This window comes from Chanodichthys erythropterus, chromosome 21 (genome assembly GCF_024489055.1).
Source record: "Chanodichthys erythropterus isolate Z2021 chromosome 21, ASM2448905v1, whole genome shotgun sequence".
NCBI lineage: Eukaryota > Metazoa > Chordata > Actinopteri > Cypriniformes > Xenocyprididae > Chanodichthys > Chanodichthys erythropterus.
In genome coordinates this window covers 5,812,193-5,830,392 of record NC_090241.1, presented here as the reverse complement: position 1 = coordinate 5,830,392, position 18,200 = coordinate 5,812,193, and the positions used below count along the sequence as shown (strand labels likewise).

Below are 18,200 nucleotides of genomic sequence, written 5' to 3'. Positions count from 1 at the left end.
TCACGTTTTCCCTCCTTCCCTCTCTCTCATATCTTAATGTGCAGCTCTTGCTGATATGTATTCTGTGAGCAATGTGTACAGCCGCCCATCACTCATGTATCAGACAAGTGCAGTGATTGGTTTGATGAAGGCCAAGGAATTCAGATAAACGATGTAAACAAGGTAGGTTAAAGACCCCAATAAATGCCTGTTAGCTTTGATACCATCTAGAAGCGAGTGCATTCCTATAAATTCAGATATGTGGATTTAAAGTTACCATGAAATCCAAACCAATGGACAATTCTTATTTTTTATGGAATATTGAAGTATTATATATATATATATATATATATATATATATATATATATAGATATATATATATATATATATATATATATATATATATATATATATATATATATTAGAATTCCGGCAGTGTAGACTCTGATAAATGTATTACTGCCCTCCAAAGGTCAAAGTTTGAACTAATTTTTATATGCAATATGCTAGTTCAATAGCATATAACAATAAGTTCAAACTTTCACCTGTGGAGGGCAGTAATACGCTTAGCAGAGTCTACACCACCAGATATCTAATAGAGAAGAAGAAGTTGAGCATTTATGGTTAAAACAAGAAAATGAGCAATGGTTTCACTAGATAAGACCCTTATTTCTCATCTGGGATCGTGTAGAACAATTTGAAGCTGCAGTGAAACTAATTTTGACCTTCAACTGTTTGGTGCCCATTGAAGTCCACTATATGGAGAATAATCCTGGAATGTTTTCATCAAAAACTTTAATTTCTTTTCGACTGAAGAAAGAAAGACATGGACATCTTGGATGACATGGGGGTGAGTAAAATATCAGGAAAAGTTTATTTAAAAGTGGACTAATCCTTTAATAATATTTAATAATATGCCACAATAGGGAGAAAAGACTATTGCAACTTGTTTCATGCCGACTTTAAATACATTGACATTCTCTTCTTGAAAAACAGACCAAAGTATTGATAATTTTTCATAAAATGTTCTCTAGACTGTAATTTGAGAATGTTCCTCCTGCCTCTAACTATCAATAGCAAGTATCAAATCATAGTTCATGATTTGAGAACATTAAGGTTATTGGCTATTAAAAAAGGGACAACCCCTTCGATATGTCCCACCCTAAACTTCTGTTTCAATAGTTAAGTCAAATTTATTTGTATAGTGCTTTTCACAATACACATTTTTTCAAAGCAGCTTTACAGGAAAAACATGATGTTAATGTTTATAATGATTTATGCCATCTTCATGCCTTATAGACGCATTAAGCAGATTAGAGCTTGGTTATAATATAGTTTATATTTTGCGACAACACAAGCAATCAAGCCGTTGAGATATGTTATGTAGTGTTTTTTGCCCTACGCAAGTACACTGTATGTATGTGGGTAGTTAGACATACTTATTTATCCAACTTTATATAACGAGCTGGAATTTTTTATATAGGTACATTTTGTGACAATATAAAAAAATCATCTATGTTTTATATATCGCTTTACATGAGTGTACTGTATATACGCAGATAAAGTTGGATATAATATATATCAAATTAGGATGTATTATATAACCAACTTTAATATATTGCTGGGCAATAATATAGTTTTATACATATATACATTAGTAGTAAACATATGTCATTAGTAGTATACATATCAGTATACATTATACATATACATTTTTTGATGATATAACAAGCAAGCAGTTAAGATTTGCTATATGGCACATACTGAGTTTACTGTATGTATCCGGGTAAATTTGGATATACTTATAGTAATCGTAAAATTCATTATTAACTATTAATTTGTTAATTAATAAAAGATATTAATTTGTTATCTGGTGATATTGATGATTATGAAACGTGAGGTTTTTAACCCAGATCAGGAATATGACTTCAGATAAACCAACTTTCAAAATTCAGGAAAATAATCACAAGGTAAGTGATTTCAGGCTGGTAGCCCAAGAAATGCACACAAACTGGCACAAAAATGCAGATTTGCTAGCCACTCACAGGACAGCAATAGGCTACTTTCGTACATGGTGAGGAAATGTGCTTAAATACACATCCAGAAATAGCCAGCGACAGATTTTCCACTATTGCAATATATTTAAAGTCAATGCCTTTCACTCGTGCCTGCTTTATTCACACATAACACACACACTTTTCTTCACTCTGAGGCCCTCGTGCCTCTCAAGAGATGGACACAGATGCTGTTACAAGCTGTTTTCCTCTCACCTACAGGAACCTGCCGTTCCCTCGTCCATCACAACAAAATCTCACTTCTGCCATGCAGTAAACCACGGATAATATCTCTGCTGTGTAGGTCATTCTGTCTCGTATGCACAGGTCAAGCAGAATCCTGCTACAATCCAGCATACTTGGGCTATTTGTCTTCCAGTACACGTCGACAATGACATGTGCCTAGCCACAACAATCTATTTATTCACTTCCTCGGCTATGGTTTAGGAGAGTTGCATACCCTGCTGATTGCATCTGATTTTGTGGTTCTACCAATGTTATTTTATTTATATACTATTATAGTTCTTATTAATATTTTGAATTAGCATTTAGATTTTTTTTTCATTCAAATTTTATTTGATTTATTTTTTTTGTTACATTCTTTTTACATTTTTGTTAGTTTTTTAACATTGCTATTTAGGTTTCATTTATTTTTACATCAGTTTTAGTTTTAGTTAAAGTCACCATGAAATCAAAATTGACAATTCTTATTTTTGTATAGAATGTTGCAGTATTTATTATAAATGATTTATTCATGCACATAATTTTTTTTTTTTTTTATTAATTTGTCCTCTTAATCATTAACCAAAATAACTTCCCCTCCCACTCGTAATGGCATCTCTTCTCTGATGACACGTTTACTGCCGCAAGGGCGGGACAATCTGTCACTCACATGAGATCGACTAAGAGCAAAATTAGCATTTTAATTTTTTACAATTTTTTTTTTTTTTTCGTTTAAATTTTGTTTTCATATTTTTTATACTTAGTTTTTTTTTTGTTACGTTCTTTTGACATTTTATTTTTCAACATTACTATTTAGGTTTCAAATATTTTTTACATCAATTTTAATTTTAAAGTCACCATGAAATCAAAATTGACAATTCTTATTATTGTATAAAATATTGCAGTATTTATTATAAATGATTTATTTGTGAACATCATTTTTTATTTTAAATTCATTTGCCCTCTTAAAGGTGATAAAGAGGATCTTTCGTCGACTGAAAAACCAAAGACTGTTACTGAGTTTTTGAAATGAGCGCATGCGTAAGAACAACCCCCCCTCTCCTTTTGAGGGAACGCCTCCCAAAACTCATGCACGAGTATTGGAACACGAGTGTTTACTAACGGAATTCGCTGTATCGTGTTAGTGGATTCATTATGTCGGACTCACTGCAGGTAACTCATAATCTGCAGTTGTTACTCCTGTCTCCTGTGGAGTGTGGAAAGTTACTGGAGCGCGCAGCCGCGCTCGTCTCTCACAAGGAACGTCATGGCAGTGATTGACAAGCCAGACGGCCGATCGTTTACGTAATGATCGCGTAAACGATTGGCTGATGTTTTTAAGGCCCTACCTCGTGCACAGATGATGTATATTAATATTTTTCCTTTCAGTGCACCTAATAAATAGTCTTTTATCAGTTAGTAAAGACAGTTTCAAGTAATATTGCAAAAATGTATAAAACAAAACATCCTCAGCAACTTTAATCATTAATCAAAATAACTTCTCCCACATGATGACACGTTTACTGCCGCAAGGGCGGGACAATCTGTCACATCGGCTAATAGCAAACAACAATGATCCAATCAACTCCTGATAGACAAAATCAAGTCCCGCCCTACATTTTTTCTTGTTTGAGAAGCCTTTTCACTCAGATATACATTACAAAAGGGAAGAAAAGACTATCGCAACTTCTATTTCATACCCACTTTTCAGTTAGTTGCCTAGGCAACATTTCTAATTTTATTTAGTTTAGGATTTTAATCTAATATTTATCATTTATTTTATTTGCAACTTTATTTCAAGTACCAAAAATGTTTTTCATAGTTTTAGTTTTAATTAACGATAATAACTCTACAGGACATTTGTCAACTGGCCAAACTGGGAGACCAACTAAACCAGCTCAGACCACCTTAGACAGTTTTGTTCAGGAGGGTCTAGTTTCTTTGGAAATTTAAATAGATATCAGGAACTATTTCAGGTTTAAAAGGATTCGTTTTTTGGACCAGAGTTTTATGGGCTAGTATCTTCTCTCATTACTGTAAGCAGCAGTATATGTTCAATTACATACAACAGATACAAGAAATAAGGCAAATGAGCACAAATACAAAAAATACATTCTGATTTTTTAAATGAACTAATTACGCTCTTTTTGGCACAAACGAGAATGCAGATGTAACCATTATGTGCAGACCATGACTGAAGTTATTTACAGTATGTTAAGTATGCAGCTGAGATGCAGGGGATGAAGAAGATTGTTGGTTTATCTCTTTAATTATGTACTATTCCTCCTTCCAAAATGATGAGACATCAACTCATGTGATAAAGGACAGATTTTGATACTGTTTGTATATTCTTAGATAAAGCTGAAATGCACTTACCGAGACGCTGGAAAGCCTCAGAAGCTGCATGCCGGAGGTTCTGCATGCTGTCTGGTTCTTCTGATGGCCCTTGATGGAACTGCTGATATGACGGGAGGCTCTCACTGTGACCCATACATTTTGAGTGTGGTACAGGACCTCATCACTGTCCCTTTATCCAGCATGTCATCCTCTTGCTTCAGGCAGCTTGAGGCAGACAGCACCCACGCTGACACAAGTTCCCTTCTCTGTCCTCCTACGTTTACTCTGAGAGTTCTCCTCCTGTCTCTCTGTACCTCTCTCTCCTTCTCTCTCCCTCTGTTGCTCTCCTGCCTCCTGCAGCTGCCGCTGCCGCTTGTCTGTTCACAGGCCAATCAGAATTCTTCTGCAAACCACCATCCAATTGGCTGAAAATTAAAGCGAGGCAAGGGATTGCTGGTTTTGAAAGGCTGGTGCATCTAAAACACCCAGAGGGTGTCTGTAAGTGTTTGCGTCTCAGTATGAGTGCGTGAGGAAGAGAGAGTCTGAAGGAGCAAAAGAGAGAAATTATTTTTAAAACAAATGTTAGCTTGAAATTCCATATCTCCAGAAAAATAAAAAGAGCAGATAAGCTAAACAAATATACAATAGCTAAGTAAATTAATTTTACAAATATAATATAATACTATATAACAAATATACTATATGGCTAATCTCAAATGCTTGATTTTTTATATCATTGCAAAATGTAAACTAGTTGATATATAGTAATGGATCTCAATATCATACAGTCACTGCTGGAAAGGGTTCAAATATGCAGAAGATGCTGGAAAACTGAAGAATTTGCAGGATCTGGAGGATGTTTCTGAAGAATGTTGGTCAGTTTAACTGTTCAGGACAAACAAAAGACTCATGAACAGCCATCACAAAACATAAAAACAGTTGTAGATCATCCAGGTAGTCACACACAGTATTAAGAATCAAGGGTATGTAAATTTTTGAACAGGTCATTTTTATAAATTCAGCTATTTTTTGAATATAGTAAACATCTTTTATGCAAAATATCATATTCAGGACAGTACTAAATAAAAAAGAACACACATTTTGCATAATCCTCTTATTTTAGGGTATGTAAACTTTTGAGCACAACTATATATATATACTTTGTCAGGATACAGTACTCACCTAAAGCAATACTATCCCAGCTAACAAGGAACATTCTGGTATGGTTCTCTCAAAGTTATGAACAAACATTTCAGTAACATTTCAGTATCTGTTCTCAAATGTTCTCAAAATTTTAGCACAATAACATTATTTATATAGCCTACATAGTTCATAAAACGTTTCCTGAAACATTTTTGTTATAGAATGTTCCTCTAATGTTTTTTTTTAAAATGTTACTACTAGTTTTAGAACGTTTAAAGAACATTAATGTTAAGGTTCCCACAATGTTTACAAAATTATAAAATGGAATGTTCTCATGTTCATACATTAATTAAAAAATGTTTTTAAAATATTTAAACAACTCAGTGTTTCTTTTCCTCAGAACTGAGTGATATAAAGTCGCAGTTGTGTGTTATAAAGTTAGAATTGTGAGATATAAACTCGCAATTCTAAGAAAAAAAGTATTTTTTTCCCTCAGAAGTCAGAATAGCGATATGTAAACAAAGTCTTTGATATAAACTCCCAATTGCGATAAAAAGTCAGAACTGCGAGTTTATATCTGACTTTATTTCTCACAATTGCGAGTTCAAAACAAAGTCCCTTTAAGACAAGTCATCTTTGAAACTCCTCTCGGGCATCCAAGTGCAGCTTCTATCTTTGTGAATGGGGAAACATCAAATTCTCCAAAGCTGTTTGCCAAGCTTTCGATTAAAATTTCATATATGAAATCACCAATGAAGTCTGGCAACAACTGTCTCATAAAATTTGTTTCTAAACGCTCGAAGCATGACAAAAAACGCTATTATTCAGGCTGGATCAAGCTATGCGCATTCGAGTCCTAAATGCGCGTCTCTTGTGCCTCGTTTCGGAGGCGCGCATCTGACTGTTTCTATAGGAACCGGAGCTTCTGACGGCCGCTGCAGTGACGCGATGACTTTACCAGTCGGCGATTGGCTCTTATTTAGAAGGCGGGACTTATTCCGCCATATTGCGAGTTGCACTTTCTCCCATTCATAATAATACGAGTGAGGCGTCTTGTGTTATTCTATAGTCTTTGGTTCAAATCCCGCAATTCTAACTTTATAAGTCACAATTGCATTTGCGACTATATATCACGCAATTCTGAGGGAAAAAAGTGATAATTGCGAGATGTAAAATCACAGTGAGAGAAAAAGTCGGAATTGTGAGAAAAAAATCGCAATTATCTTTTTTATTATTATTTATTCCGTGACAGAAAGAAGCTTGTTATAGCCTACAGCGTCCATTAAGAAAAACAGTCTACGTTAAAAAAATATGTTATCGGTTAGCCCTAGTGATGACACAAAGACAACTGCACAAACAATATTAATCCATATATTAGTATTAATCTGCAATCTACAGTTTCTATGGAATAGTAAAATTATATATTTAGCTTACTATCTCAGCATTTCATTTTCCAGCAGCCCCACTCATCTCTCCTGTTCTACCTGCCGAGTAGAAAAAGCGAAAGCGTAAATACGCCATCTAGTTTGTCCCTCCTGCTTCTCCGTTCGTTGAAGCGCTCACAACAACCACAACAACCCACCCGATTAATATCATCATCATGAGCTTCGTTCTGCTGCCTGTCTGCTTTCACCACCGGTTATATCACATCTCTGATCAAGTGTTTTAAGCTGACAAGATATATTTATAACCAAGAACCATTCGCTTCTGACATATTGGGGTAAGAATGAACGAAGCATCTTGTAACGTTATATCAGAGTACGTTAATATTAAAGCAGCTAATAAAATGAAGCTTTTTTAGGGATGTTTCTGTCTTTCAGGGACTGCATTGTATTTGTATGACTTTATAGTGGTGTAAAGATCTTTCACTCATCAGTTATTTAACATTATCCCCACCTGTCGACGTGAATGTTGCTGTGCTTTGATCTCACCAGACGTCTAGTTTCACTTTAGACATTATCATATGGATCATTGTTATCGATTAGAATATTGTATATGAAACGAATCATAATTTGTTTTTTTCTGTGGGTTAAATTCATTTAACATTCAATTTTTCATGACCATCTAAACCTGCTTGACAGCTTGTGCTTTAACTAAGACGTCAGAATAGAGTCGTTAATATTCATTATAATTTATTAGACAGTATCCCAGATCTGTTGTTGTGTGTTTGTTGATTCAGCTTATGATTTCATCACAGCTCTACGTCACCTTTGTCCTTGATCTGTGTGTGTACACATGTGTTTACACTGTTAGTCTTTGAGTATCAAGAGTCAAGATTATTTGCTTTACACATAATCTGGACTTCAAAATATACTTGTTTTACAATTTAAAATAAATTTAACCTAAGCACCGAATTAACTCACACTCGTGACTATCATTTATATTAGTAATCATCACAAATTATAATTTGAAAGCTTAAAAATTCACTCACACAAACGTTTGAAATTGGACATTTGGACATTATCATTTTTAAAGCTTCTTTCACTTCTGCAATAATCTGCTGATTGTCTTCTTTTAAAGGTCTGTATTTCAAAGCATTCATAGAGTTTAATCAAACAAGATGTTGTCATTCAGCATCTGAAATTATGTCACCTGTTCTCTCACAGGACAATCATCCACGGAGACAAACGCAACAGCTGTGAGATGGGGAACGTTTAGAGATGGAGAAACAGATAAGGTGCGTGTGTTCAAAGACAGGCTGCCAGCAGAGTTGGACAATGCAGCATTTGTATACTTCTTAGTTTTTTTTGTCTCATGACTTCTCTGAGACTGTGTGCATCACTGTGTTTGTAGTTCTGGTGAGGAGGACGGTTCTGGGGAGAGGGGTCTGCTCCACACGTGGAGGGGATATTCCTACAGCACCACACCAGAGAGGGTGCTGCTCTCTCGGCCTGTGCTCCAGGCTGCTCTGGGAGCTAGACATGGTGTTCTGCTAGTAGAGGGTAATACATTTATTATTCACACTAGAACAGGCATAGATACTCATGCAAATTTGGCTGGAAAACACTGTCGATGCAAAGCACTAATATTTGATGAGCTTTTTGTTTAAAGTCAATGTCAAATTGACTATTTATCGATGATATTTATGTTACTTACATGTAAGTCATCTGTGAATGTTATTGCAATCTTGTCTTTAGAATCTTTCATCAAAATATAATAACATCTGCCTTTAAACGCCTTGCCAAGCTGACATCATCTAAGCCGTGAGAGGTCTTGGTTATGTTAAAGTGTTAGTTCACCCAAAAAGGAAATCTCTGCCATTAATGACACACCCTCGTGTCATTCCACACCTGTAAGACTATTACTAAGATATTTTTGATGAAATCCGAGAGCTTTCTGACTCCTCCATAGACAGCAATTTAACTACCACTGTCAAGGCCCAGAAAGGAAGTAAAGACATCGTTAAAATAGTCCACGTGACTTCAGTGGTTCAACCTTAATTTTATGAAGCAACGAGAATACTTTTTGTGCGCTAAATCAAAACAAAAATAATGACTTTATTCAACAATCTCTTCTCTTACCTGCCGGTCTCCTACGCTGTTGACGTAGTAAACACAGTGCAGCGCTTCCGTGTTTATGTCCAAATGCCGGCTCAATAGCTTGCTGGTTATAGAAGAGTCAGAAACCTCTCGGATTTCATCAAAAATATCTTGATTTGTGTTTCGAAGATGAACGAAGGACTTACAGGTTTGGCAATAGAGTTTTCATTTTTGGGTGAACTAACCCTTTAACACAGTAATTTAACAAGATATGCAGAAACTGCTGAAAATGTTTAATTTAGTTACCTTTAAGCAACGAGAATACTTTTTGTGCGCTAAAACAAAACAAAAATAATGACTTTATTCAACAATCTCTTCTCTTACCTGCCGGTCTCCTACGCTGTTGACCTAGTAAACACAGTGCAGCGTTTCCGTGTTAAACGAGTGGTTCTTAGCCTATTTGGGAGTTTTATTGACAGACGATCTAACCAATCATAATAGCGAATTCATTTTGTTCAACAAAGCAGTCAGGGTAGTTGAAAAATGGTGTGTACTGACGTCTTTCTGCGATTTCTTCAGATTCCCTTCTGATGTTCATTCATGTTTATTTGATGGTATAATTTAACTAGTAGGAAAAGATGTTCGGTTCACGAGCTGCTTGAACTGAGGTGCTACAGCGATCTGTCACGACACATTAAAGAGCCACAAAACGGTATTTAATTGTTGAAATTTCTTCGAAAATTACAAAATTTGAGACTTTGTTTCATATCAAAAGTAACCTGCTCTGTCTTATCTGTCAATGCGCTGTCAGTGTCCTCTTTGCTCGGCAATGTATTTTTCACTGCTTGACTTAGTCGGATGTAGCAACAGTAAAGTGGGCGGGTCTTTGCGAATGTTGATTGGCAAAAGAATTTCACTTTTAAACCAAGCAGCTTTCTGTTTGTTAACACGCCGAATCTGCATGACCAATTTGAATCTGGATTGGAATGGATTTGGATTTCGCCTTGAGATATTTCCTATAATTATGACAAAACAGCTTGTTTTCAAACTTCTTTTTTTTTTATTAACAGAAACAAGGAGAATAGAAATATTAAATATTTTTGTGATTCCAGAAGTTCCAAGAATTGTACATTCTTGAATAAAAACGATCGTTATTGAGGGGGAAAGTACTTTAAGTTAGATTATTTAAATATAATTAATTGAAAACATTTTAAGTCATCCTGTGGCACCATTGGAAGTTTACTGAGGTCCCCTATAGTTGGCTTGGCACCAGTCCCTGGGTTGAGAACCACTGCTTTAAACAGATGCTTGTGAAAAGATTAAACTTGCTTCTCATACATTTTGCAATGATATTACAATCCAAATATGTAATAATTTATATACTGTATTTAGGGGGACAAGTCTACAGTTTTGGTGAGTTGCCTTGGAAACAAAACCAAACATCATCATTAGTGACTGAGCCTGTTTTGGAGGCAGTGCTTAGCGAACAACGTGTTGTTTTTGTGGCTGCTGGCTCCGCCCACAGTGGAGTAGTAACGGAGGATGGAGGTGTGCACATGTGGGGAGAAAACGCTCATGGACAGTGTGGCCTGTTGGGACTCTCTGTTATCCCTAACCCCACCCCTTTGGCCGTGCTTGACTCTGAGGCCACGCCCCCTCAGACGGTGAAGATCCTGGAGGTGGCTTGTGGGGATCAGCACACTTTGGCTCTTTCAGCCAAACATGAAGTCTGGGCTTGGGGCAGTGGGTGCCAGCTGGGCCTGAACACTTCAACGTTTCCCGTCTGGAAGCCCCAGAAGGTAGAGCCCCTGGCCGGAAGGCATGTGTTGCAGGTGGCCTGTGGAGCCACTCACAGCCTGGCTCTGGTGCGATGTCTCCCCCCTCCACAGGAGCCTCGGAAACCCCCTCAAGACAAGTGCGGTCAGTGCCATCAGCTGCTGTACACTATGACAGACAAAGAGGACCATGTCATCATCTCTGATGGCCATCATTGTCCACTTGGTGTTGAGCTAGACAGCAGCGAGACCAAGTCTGCATTAGAAGGCAGCCCAGAACAGGGTAAACAAGGCAAAAGCTCTCCTACAGAACCTGTTCCATCCGTGTCCACCCAGATCCCAAGATCACCCACCTCCAGCACAATCCCTGACAGCACACCTGCCTCTGAACCCCAAAATCAGGTTCCTGCATCTAGCCAAGAACCTGTAAAACCAACCATAGAAGACTCGACTGAACCTGAAGCTCCGGTCACAAATGGAGAGGTTTGTGTCGAAGCCTCAGAGTCCTGCACCCCTGAGCCGGACAGCTGTCGAGCCATAGGGGGGAAGTGCTCCCCGTTCCCCGACGAGCAGGCAGTGAAGGCCTATCTTAAGAGACTTTCTGATCATGCCCTGGCAGAGCACACCACCAAGACCCCCAGCACGCTTCATTCTGCTCAGGTTAGTCTCTGACAGTAGCTACGTTTACATGCATCCAAATGATCCAATAGTTGGCTCAATCTGATTGTATAGCCTTCATATAAACAATTTAAAGGGTTAGTTCACCCAAAAATGAAGCTACTTAATTACTCACCCTCATGTCGTTCCAAACCTGTGAGACTTTCGTTCATCTTCGGAACACAAATGAAGATCTTTTTGATGAAATCTGAGAGCTTTCTGTCCCTCCATAGACCGCCTACGTAACCAATGAGGTTCATTCTCGTGTTATGCAGCACATTTGAGCTTCCAGAAGAGGTTTGTTCTCGCACGTCATTCAGGTTTGGTTGAGCTTCGGATTATATGCGAGTAAAAACCTTAATTAAACCTGTTTATCATAAAAAGTATTCAAGCCTATTGGACTAAACCACTCCATTCATATGGATAATTTTTATGTTCTCTTTATAAACGTTTTGAAGTGTCAAAGTTTCAATTACGTAGGAATTGTCTATGGAGGGACAGAAATCGCTCAGATTTCATCAAAAAGATCTTCATTTGCATTTCAAAGATAAACGAAAGTCTTACGAGTTTGGAATAACATGAGGGTGAGTAATTAATGACAGAATTTTAATTTTTGGGTAAACTTAACAGTAGGCCTTTGTCTTCCTGCTTCAGTGGAAATTACATCAACACATTGAATAATGTTCTGCATTTCAAGGCACTTCAGTAGGCCTTTAACAAATATTCTAGCTTAAATATCTATTTTTGTTTTAGTTAAATATACAACACTCAAAAATATGAACTTTACTGTTAATAGTTTCACTCAAACCATCCTTGTTCACATTATTTAAAAAATGCATGTAACTACATGAACTTAATTTATCTGAGTTGTTTCTACTAAAAATGAGTATTGTCAGCCTAAGTGTTTGTTCACTCAACTTAACATTGCTGAGTGAAACGCAGAAATGAATAAATATTTTTCAGTGCATTTTGTAGAGCAAATGGTTTAATAAGGTAAATTAAGTCAATAAATGTTCACCTTATGTAATAAACTTTTATGAAGTTAACATAACATTATTAAGTAAACTGCTCATATAAATATTATGTAACAGTGACAAATTCAAATGATTTGTATTTACTCAAAGATATTTTGTCAGCTTTACCTGAATTTCGTTTGTTCATACAACTAAATTGTTATTTGCACAAATTACTCAATATAGTTGTGTGGAACCACTTGACACTGCTTTTTTAAGTAAATCCAACAATTAATTTTTTTTTAGTGTAGCTGGCCATTACTATTCATCAAGTTGACCATCGTAATTCAAACGGTTTCATTTCTTCTAAATGTGCAATTCAGAGCTCTCACGTCCAGCTCACATCTGTCCCATCACAGCTCTCCAGTGACCCTGCTGATCCTTTCACCTCTGACCCCTTGATCCCGGTCGCCCAGTCTGTGACTCCAATGGGCTCTGCGTTGAACAACTTGGTGGTGTCCTGTGCCTCTGCAGTGGGGGAACGTGTAGTGTCTACATATGAAGCTCTCTCTTTGAGAAAAGTCATTGGTTACTGGGTAAGTGTATTTTCCAGTTTGTATACTATACATTTTCATGCCAGAATCATGCTCTTTAAACGTTAAACAAACACATGTTCTATATTATTATGTCATTTTCTCAATTGGAAAGAAACTGAAGGATAATGATCCAGCTATGATGTGTTTGACCAGAGGTTTTGTGCTCCAGGTTCCAGGAGAGGGCCGTGAGCGTGTGGAGGAGAGACTCCGTCTGGAGGAGCCCATGCAGGGGAAGAAAAGCTCCAGCCTGGGGGATATCCGAGAGGAGGAGGCGGAGCTCAGCCGTCGCCTGTCCCTGCCTGGCCTGCTCTCTCAGGGTACAAACGTTCTCCTTCTCTTACACCCAGTGTACCGTCTCCGTAAGTCTGCATGGGGATGTGTATCTACGCTTGAGTTTTCATTAGCGTGGACTAGTTGTTGAGCATCTTACCAAGTTTTGCCTCTCTCATCGTCAGCTTATCGCACGCTTGGTGTTTCTGCCGCAGAGGCTATGAATAACTAACAACTCCATTCCTTTTTGTGACAAATTTCATAAATATTTAAAGAAAATGGTCTGATTTTATAATCATCTGAGTGTAGAGGGCATAACGTGACTCTACTGCTGTTTGGACCCATGTGAACCAGAGAAATGATTGCTATGAATGTATTCTTTCATTGGTTAAATATGTGAAGTTTAATCATAATCCTGTGCAGTGTGTTCAGGCTTAGTTCATTCAGTTCAACCCTGCAAATCACCGCTTGGCCAACTTTTGAATGCATATTGTAATGTGTTTGTTAATGGCATGGCTTCTATTGCCATGGCTCTTCAAATTTCTGCCGACGGCACGTGTGGACAGTTTTCCCATATATTGCTGTTGCCATGGTTACAGACATTGCAGCATTTGAGGTGACGACGTCGGTATCCTACACAACAACTGAAGGTATTTATGTGTAGTTGCAGTTGTACAAAGTGTAATGGTTAGATTAGAAGTAGATTTTTTGGTGAATCTCAAAATCAAAAGAAAAATACATTTTTACTTTGCATAAAAGAAATTAAGCTTATTTTTCAACAATTACTTTTTTTTGCATTATGAATGTGATAATTGAATCAAGCACATTTTACACCCAAATTCTTATTACTGTAGTGTTTTTGGACATTTGGACATTCAATGGTGATTCTCATTAGATTCTATAGTAATAATTTCAAATATAGAAATTAAAAAAATACTTTAATACAAAGTTTATTTTTAATGAAATCAGAGTCATTAAAGGCAGTATAACGATTTCTTGAAATTATAATATCTACACTATTCAAAAGTTTGTGGTTAGTACATTTTTAAGTAAATTAAAACGAAAAAAATGAAGTAGTGCACCTGTTTTCAGTATTGATAATATTAAGAAATGTTTCACCATGTCAGTATATTAGAATGATTTCTGAAGGATCATGTGACTGAAGACTGGAATAATGACAGCTGAAAATTCAGTTTTGACATTTTAAAATATAGGTTCGGTGAGCATAAAGACTTCTTTTAAAAACATAAAAAAATCTTACTGAACCCAAACTTATGAATGGTAGTGCAAATGTTTAAAGACAGTATTTTAAAATAATTATTTACATTTTGAGTATTTATTTTTTTGAGAATTTTCACATTGCAGTAATCACTGAATTTGGGTGAAAATATGCATAATTTTTATATAATGTGATGTCATAATGCAGAAAATTCTTGCTAAGTTTTAAATTAAAATATTTTTTTTTAATACTTGTGTTTGGGGAGAAATATGACCAAAGTATGTTGTTGACACTTTGTGCGATTCAACTTTAGCAAGAAGTAGAGTTTTAGTAACAAGCAGATTGTACATACGTTAATACGTACCCCCCCCCCCTTTTAATTTATGTAATCAAAACAAGTTCAACTCTCCAGAGGTGTCAGAAACTTTCTGCTCTAAAAGTGCTTAAAGTGATTTATATTTAGTTTGCTGAGTTAGAGATTGTGATACAAGAACATTTTGAGACCTCTCTGCTCATGAAGCAGTTTCCAAAGAAGGGTTTTTGCAGCAGTGCCGTAGAAGAACCATTTAGGGTTCCCCAAAGAACCTTTCAGTGAACAGTTCTTAAAAGAACCATACTTTAGTGTGAAGAACATTTGAATAATCTAAAAAGAACCTTTTTCCACTGTAAAGAACCTTTTGCACGATGGAAATAGATGTTAAAGGTTTTTCATGGAACCATTGATACAGTAAAGCTCCTTTATTTTTAATACCTCAGCCTGATCGTGTGCTTGTCTGAGTTCATAAATCAGCTGAAGCCTGATACACAAGCTAGGGAAAAGAAAACAATGGCAGCCAGCTACCTGCTACATACACACCTTTTCTCGTCTCCTCGCCCCCACCTGTGTGACAGATGGACCCCAGTGGGGCTGGAACATAACTCAGCATGGCAGCAGTCTGTGTGTGTTTATTTGTGTGTGCACCTGGCCATACCATTTATATGTGTGTGTGTGTGTGTGTTTTACAGAGAGTTGAAGTGAAGTTGGCCGAGTCTGTGTGTCTTCATCTGTGCTGTTAAATGATTCATGAGAATTTTCCCTATGCTCTTTGTTTGTGTTTATATAGCAGAACCAAACTAATGCATATTCAATGAAGAACAAACTGCCATGAGTTGCATTTCCTTATGATCTGTCATTTAATGTCTTAGTTGGGTGTGGGCTGTGTTCTCCCTCTAGATATTGATGTTCCAATTTTGTTTATGTTTTGTTCTCTCTCTCAGTGTCTCCTCGTCTTTTGCGGCGAACAAGCCGCCCCCGTGCACGGGCCATCCCGCTCACTCCAGGAGGCATACCTGAGGCTGATGCCCACTTGCCTTCTTTGCAGACAGAAGTGTGGAGCTGGGGCAGAGGCCAGGAAGGGCAGCTTGGACATGGTGATGTCCTTCCCAGGTCAGAGTCTTGCCATCAGCATGAGGAGCTCCCTTTTTTCTTAACAACTCATGAATTACATAATATTCCAGGGCTTTAAAATATAATGTTCTCTGCTAAAACGAGGACAGCCTCATTAGATGCATCACAGAGGAACCTAATGTAGTGATTTGTTTGGATTTGTCTTTCTTTCCAGACTGCAGCCCGTCTGTGTAAAGAGTTTGAATGGTAAAGAGGTGTTGAGAGTGGCTGCAGGTGCTCATCACTCTCTCGCCCTGACCGCCCAATCACAGGTGACACACTTCACCTGCATATCTGTGGCTTTTCTCTTGAGCGGTGAGCCTGTATTAGTGTAATCCTCTTGTAATGTGTGTGGTGTGTGTATGGCAGGTGTTCTCCTGGGGCTGCAACACTTCTGGGCAGCTGGGACACATGGAATCACCCACCACCTTCCCTCACTTAACCAAGGTATATGCGCACATGCACATAAAACAGAAAAAATATCACAAATGATTTTTGAAATGGTTTAAGAGGTTTGGAAAAGTCATGAAAAAATAATAAACTATTTTTAATTGTAATAATACTTTTACTATATATATATATATAAACCATAATGGAGATTTAATTTTGAAGTTTTATTAAGTGTTAACAATGAAATTATGTGGTTTTTATAATCAATTAACACTGCTTTTGTCATTTTTTACAAGATGGACAAAATTTTTCACCAAAAAAGTAATTCGGTTTAACCAAAATTCCGGTTTTACCAAATTACACTTTTGGTTATACCGAATGACGATATTTTCAAAAAATGTTAACAGGCTAATATCTATCTAGCTAGCAAAAGGACCATCAAACATTTTATGTTTAGTACAAGTTTTTAAAATATTACAACATTTTCCATGTTTTATAGCGGTTTTACCAAATGACTTGATGTTTCGGGACATGCGCATGAGCAAGTGAAAACATGGATTTTTCAAATAGTTAGGAGAGTGTTAATAATAATAATAATAATAATAAACTTTATTTTATATAGCGCCTTTAAAAGGGTATTCTCAAAGCGCTTTACACATAGTACAAAGAAATAAACAGTCAATACACAATAAAGACGATAGATAAGTAGTAAAAATAGTAAATAGATAAATACAGTAGTAGATAGTAAAAATACAAATTACATATAAGCAAGTCTAAAAAAAATAAGTTTTAAGAGAAACTTTAAAAACACTAAGAGAGTTTGCATGTCTAATCACAGGGGAGAGAGTTCCAAAGTTTTGGAGCATAGGAAGAGAAAGCCCTGTCACCCATCGTGCGCATACGAGTCGTGGGAATGGTCAGGAGGCCTAACTCCGAAGAACGGAGCTCACGCCTGGGAGTATAAACTGTTAAAAGCTCAGATAGATAATGTGGGGCTAAGTCGTGTAAGGCCTTATAAGTCAACATGAGAATTTTAAAATCTACACGAAACCTGACTGGAAGCCAATGTAGGGACTCCAAGATAGGGGTGATATGCTCTCGGGTTCTTATCCTTGTTAGGATTGTGGCAGCTGAGTTTTGAACATATTGGAGTTTGTTGTTACTTTGCTTCAAGACCATCCATTTGGAAGGGCTCATTCCTATACCCTAATCCCTTCAAATGGTTTACATTCTGGAGTGAGAGCTTCAAAAGGATGAAGGGTGTAGAGGTCAAAAAAACTTTTTTTTTGGAAAGCACTGCTGCGTCATCTTAACGAGACAATCGAGGAGGCGCCTTCCTCTTTTTTCCCCTGGTGTACTCTTTGTAGATTAATACGCATTCATTTACTGTAGTAACATTATAAGCTACTGCCGGTCTTTTATGTTAAATGTAATGTATATTGTGTCTATGTATTTGAAACATTTGAATGGACTGATAAAGGTAGCTGTAAAGTATTTTTGTTGAAGTACAATTTCATTTTGACCATAATAATGTACCAAATCTAACTCATATAAATATTACAGTAGTATAAAAAAATACTGTATATACATTTATAGGTAAAATCGAACTCCGAGCCTCCCTTTCTGTGACGTCAAACAACTTCCCTGTGCAAAGGATCATGGGGCCTGAAGTATCCATCAGTTGTACCCTTTGAAATCC

The 18,200-nt window shown here is 36.9% G+C and overlaps 2 protein-coding genes across 9 annotated transcripts in view; one reads left to right on the top strand and one right to left on the bottom strand.

Moving 5' to 3' along the window:
- cdk15 (cyclin-dependent kinase 15) overlaps positions 1-4,844 on the bottom strand; it is a 28,935-nt gene extending 24,091 nt beyond the window's left edge. For both annotated transcript variants that reach the window (XM_067373794.1, XM_067373795.1), the window contains exon 1: positions 4,633-4,844. In XM_067373794.1, the coding sequence (XP_067229895.1) occupies positions 4,633-4,747 (115 nt within the window). In that variant the 5' untranslated portion in view covers positions 4,748-4,844. The remainder of the gene's footprint in view (positions 1-4,632) is intronic.
- A 2,456-nt stretch (positions 4,845-7,300) lies between these two features.
- als2b (alsin Rho guanine nucleotide exchange factor ALS2 b) overlaps positions 7,301-18,200 on the top strand; it is a 38,184-nt gene continuing 27,284 nt past the window's right edge. For 2 of the 7 annotated variants that reach the window (XR_010893384.1, XM_067372733.1), the window contains exons 1-10: positions 7,301-7,456; positions 8,343-8,413; positions 8,530-8,678; positions 10,608-11,650; positions 13,020-13,196; positions 13,366-13,555; positions 14,066-14,116; positions 15,943-16,111; positions 16,287-16,383; positions 16,481-16,558. Coding sequence is in view for 6 of the 7 variants with exons in the window: in XM_067372733.1 (XP_067228834.1) it covers positions 8,397-8,413; positions 8,530-8,678; positions 10,608-11,650; positions 13,020-13,196; positions 13,366-13,555; positions 14,066-14,116; positions 15,943-16,111; positions 16,287-16,383; positions 16,481-16,558 (1,971 nt within the window). In the remaining variant the exon portion in view is untranslated. Of the gene's footprint in view, positions 7,457-7,993; positions 8,257-8,342; positions 8,414-8,529; positions 8,679-10,607; positions 11,651-13,019; positions 13,197-13,365; positions 13,556-14,065; positions 14,117-15,942; positions 16,112-16,286; positions 16,384-16,480; positions 16,559-18,200 lie in introns of those variants that run through there. The other 5 variants (XM_067372736.1, XM_067372737.1, XM_067372734.1 and 2 more) reach the window with 4 other exon arrangements.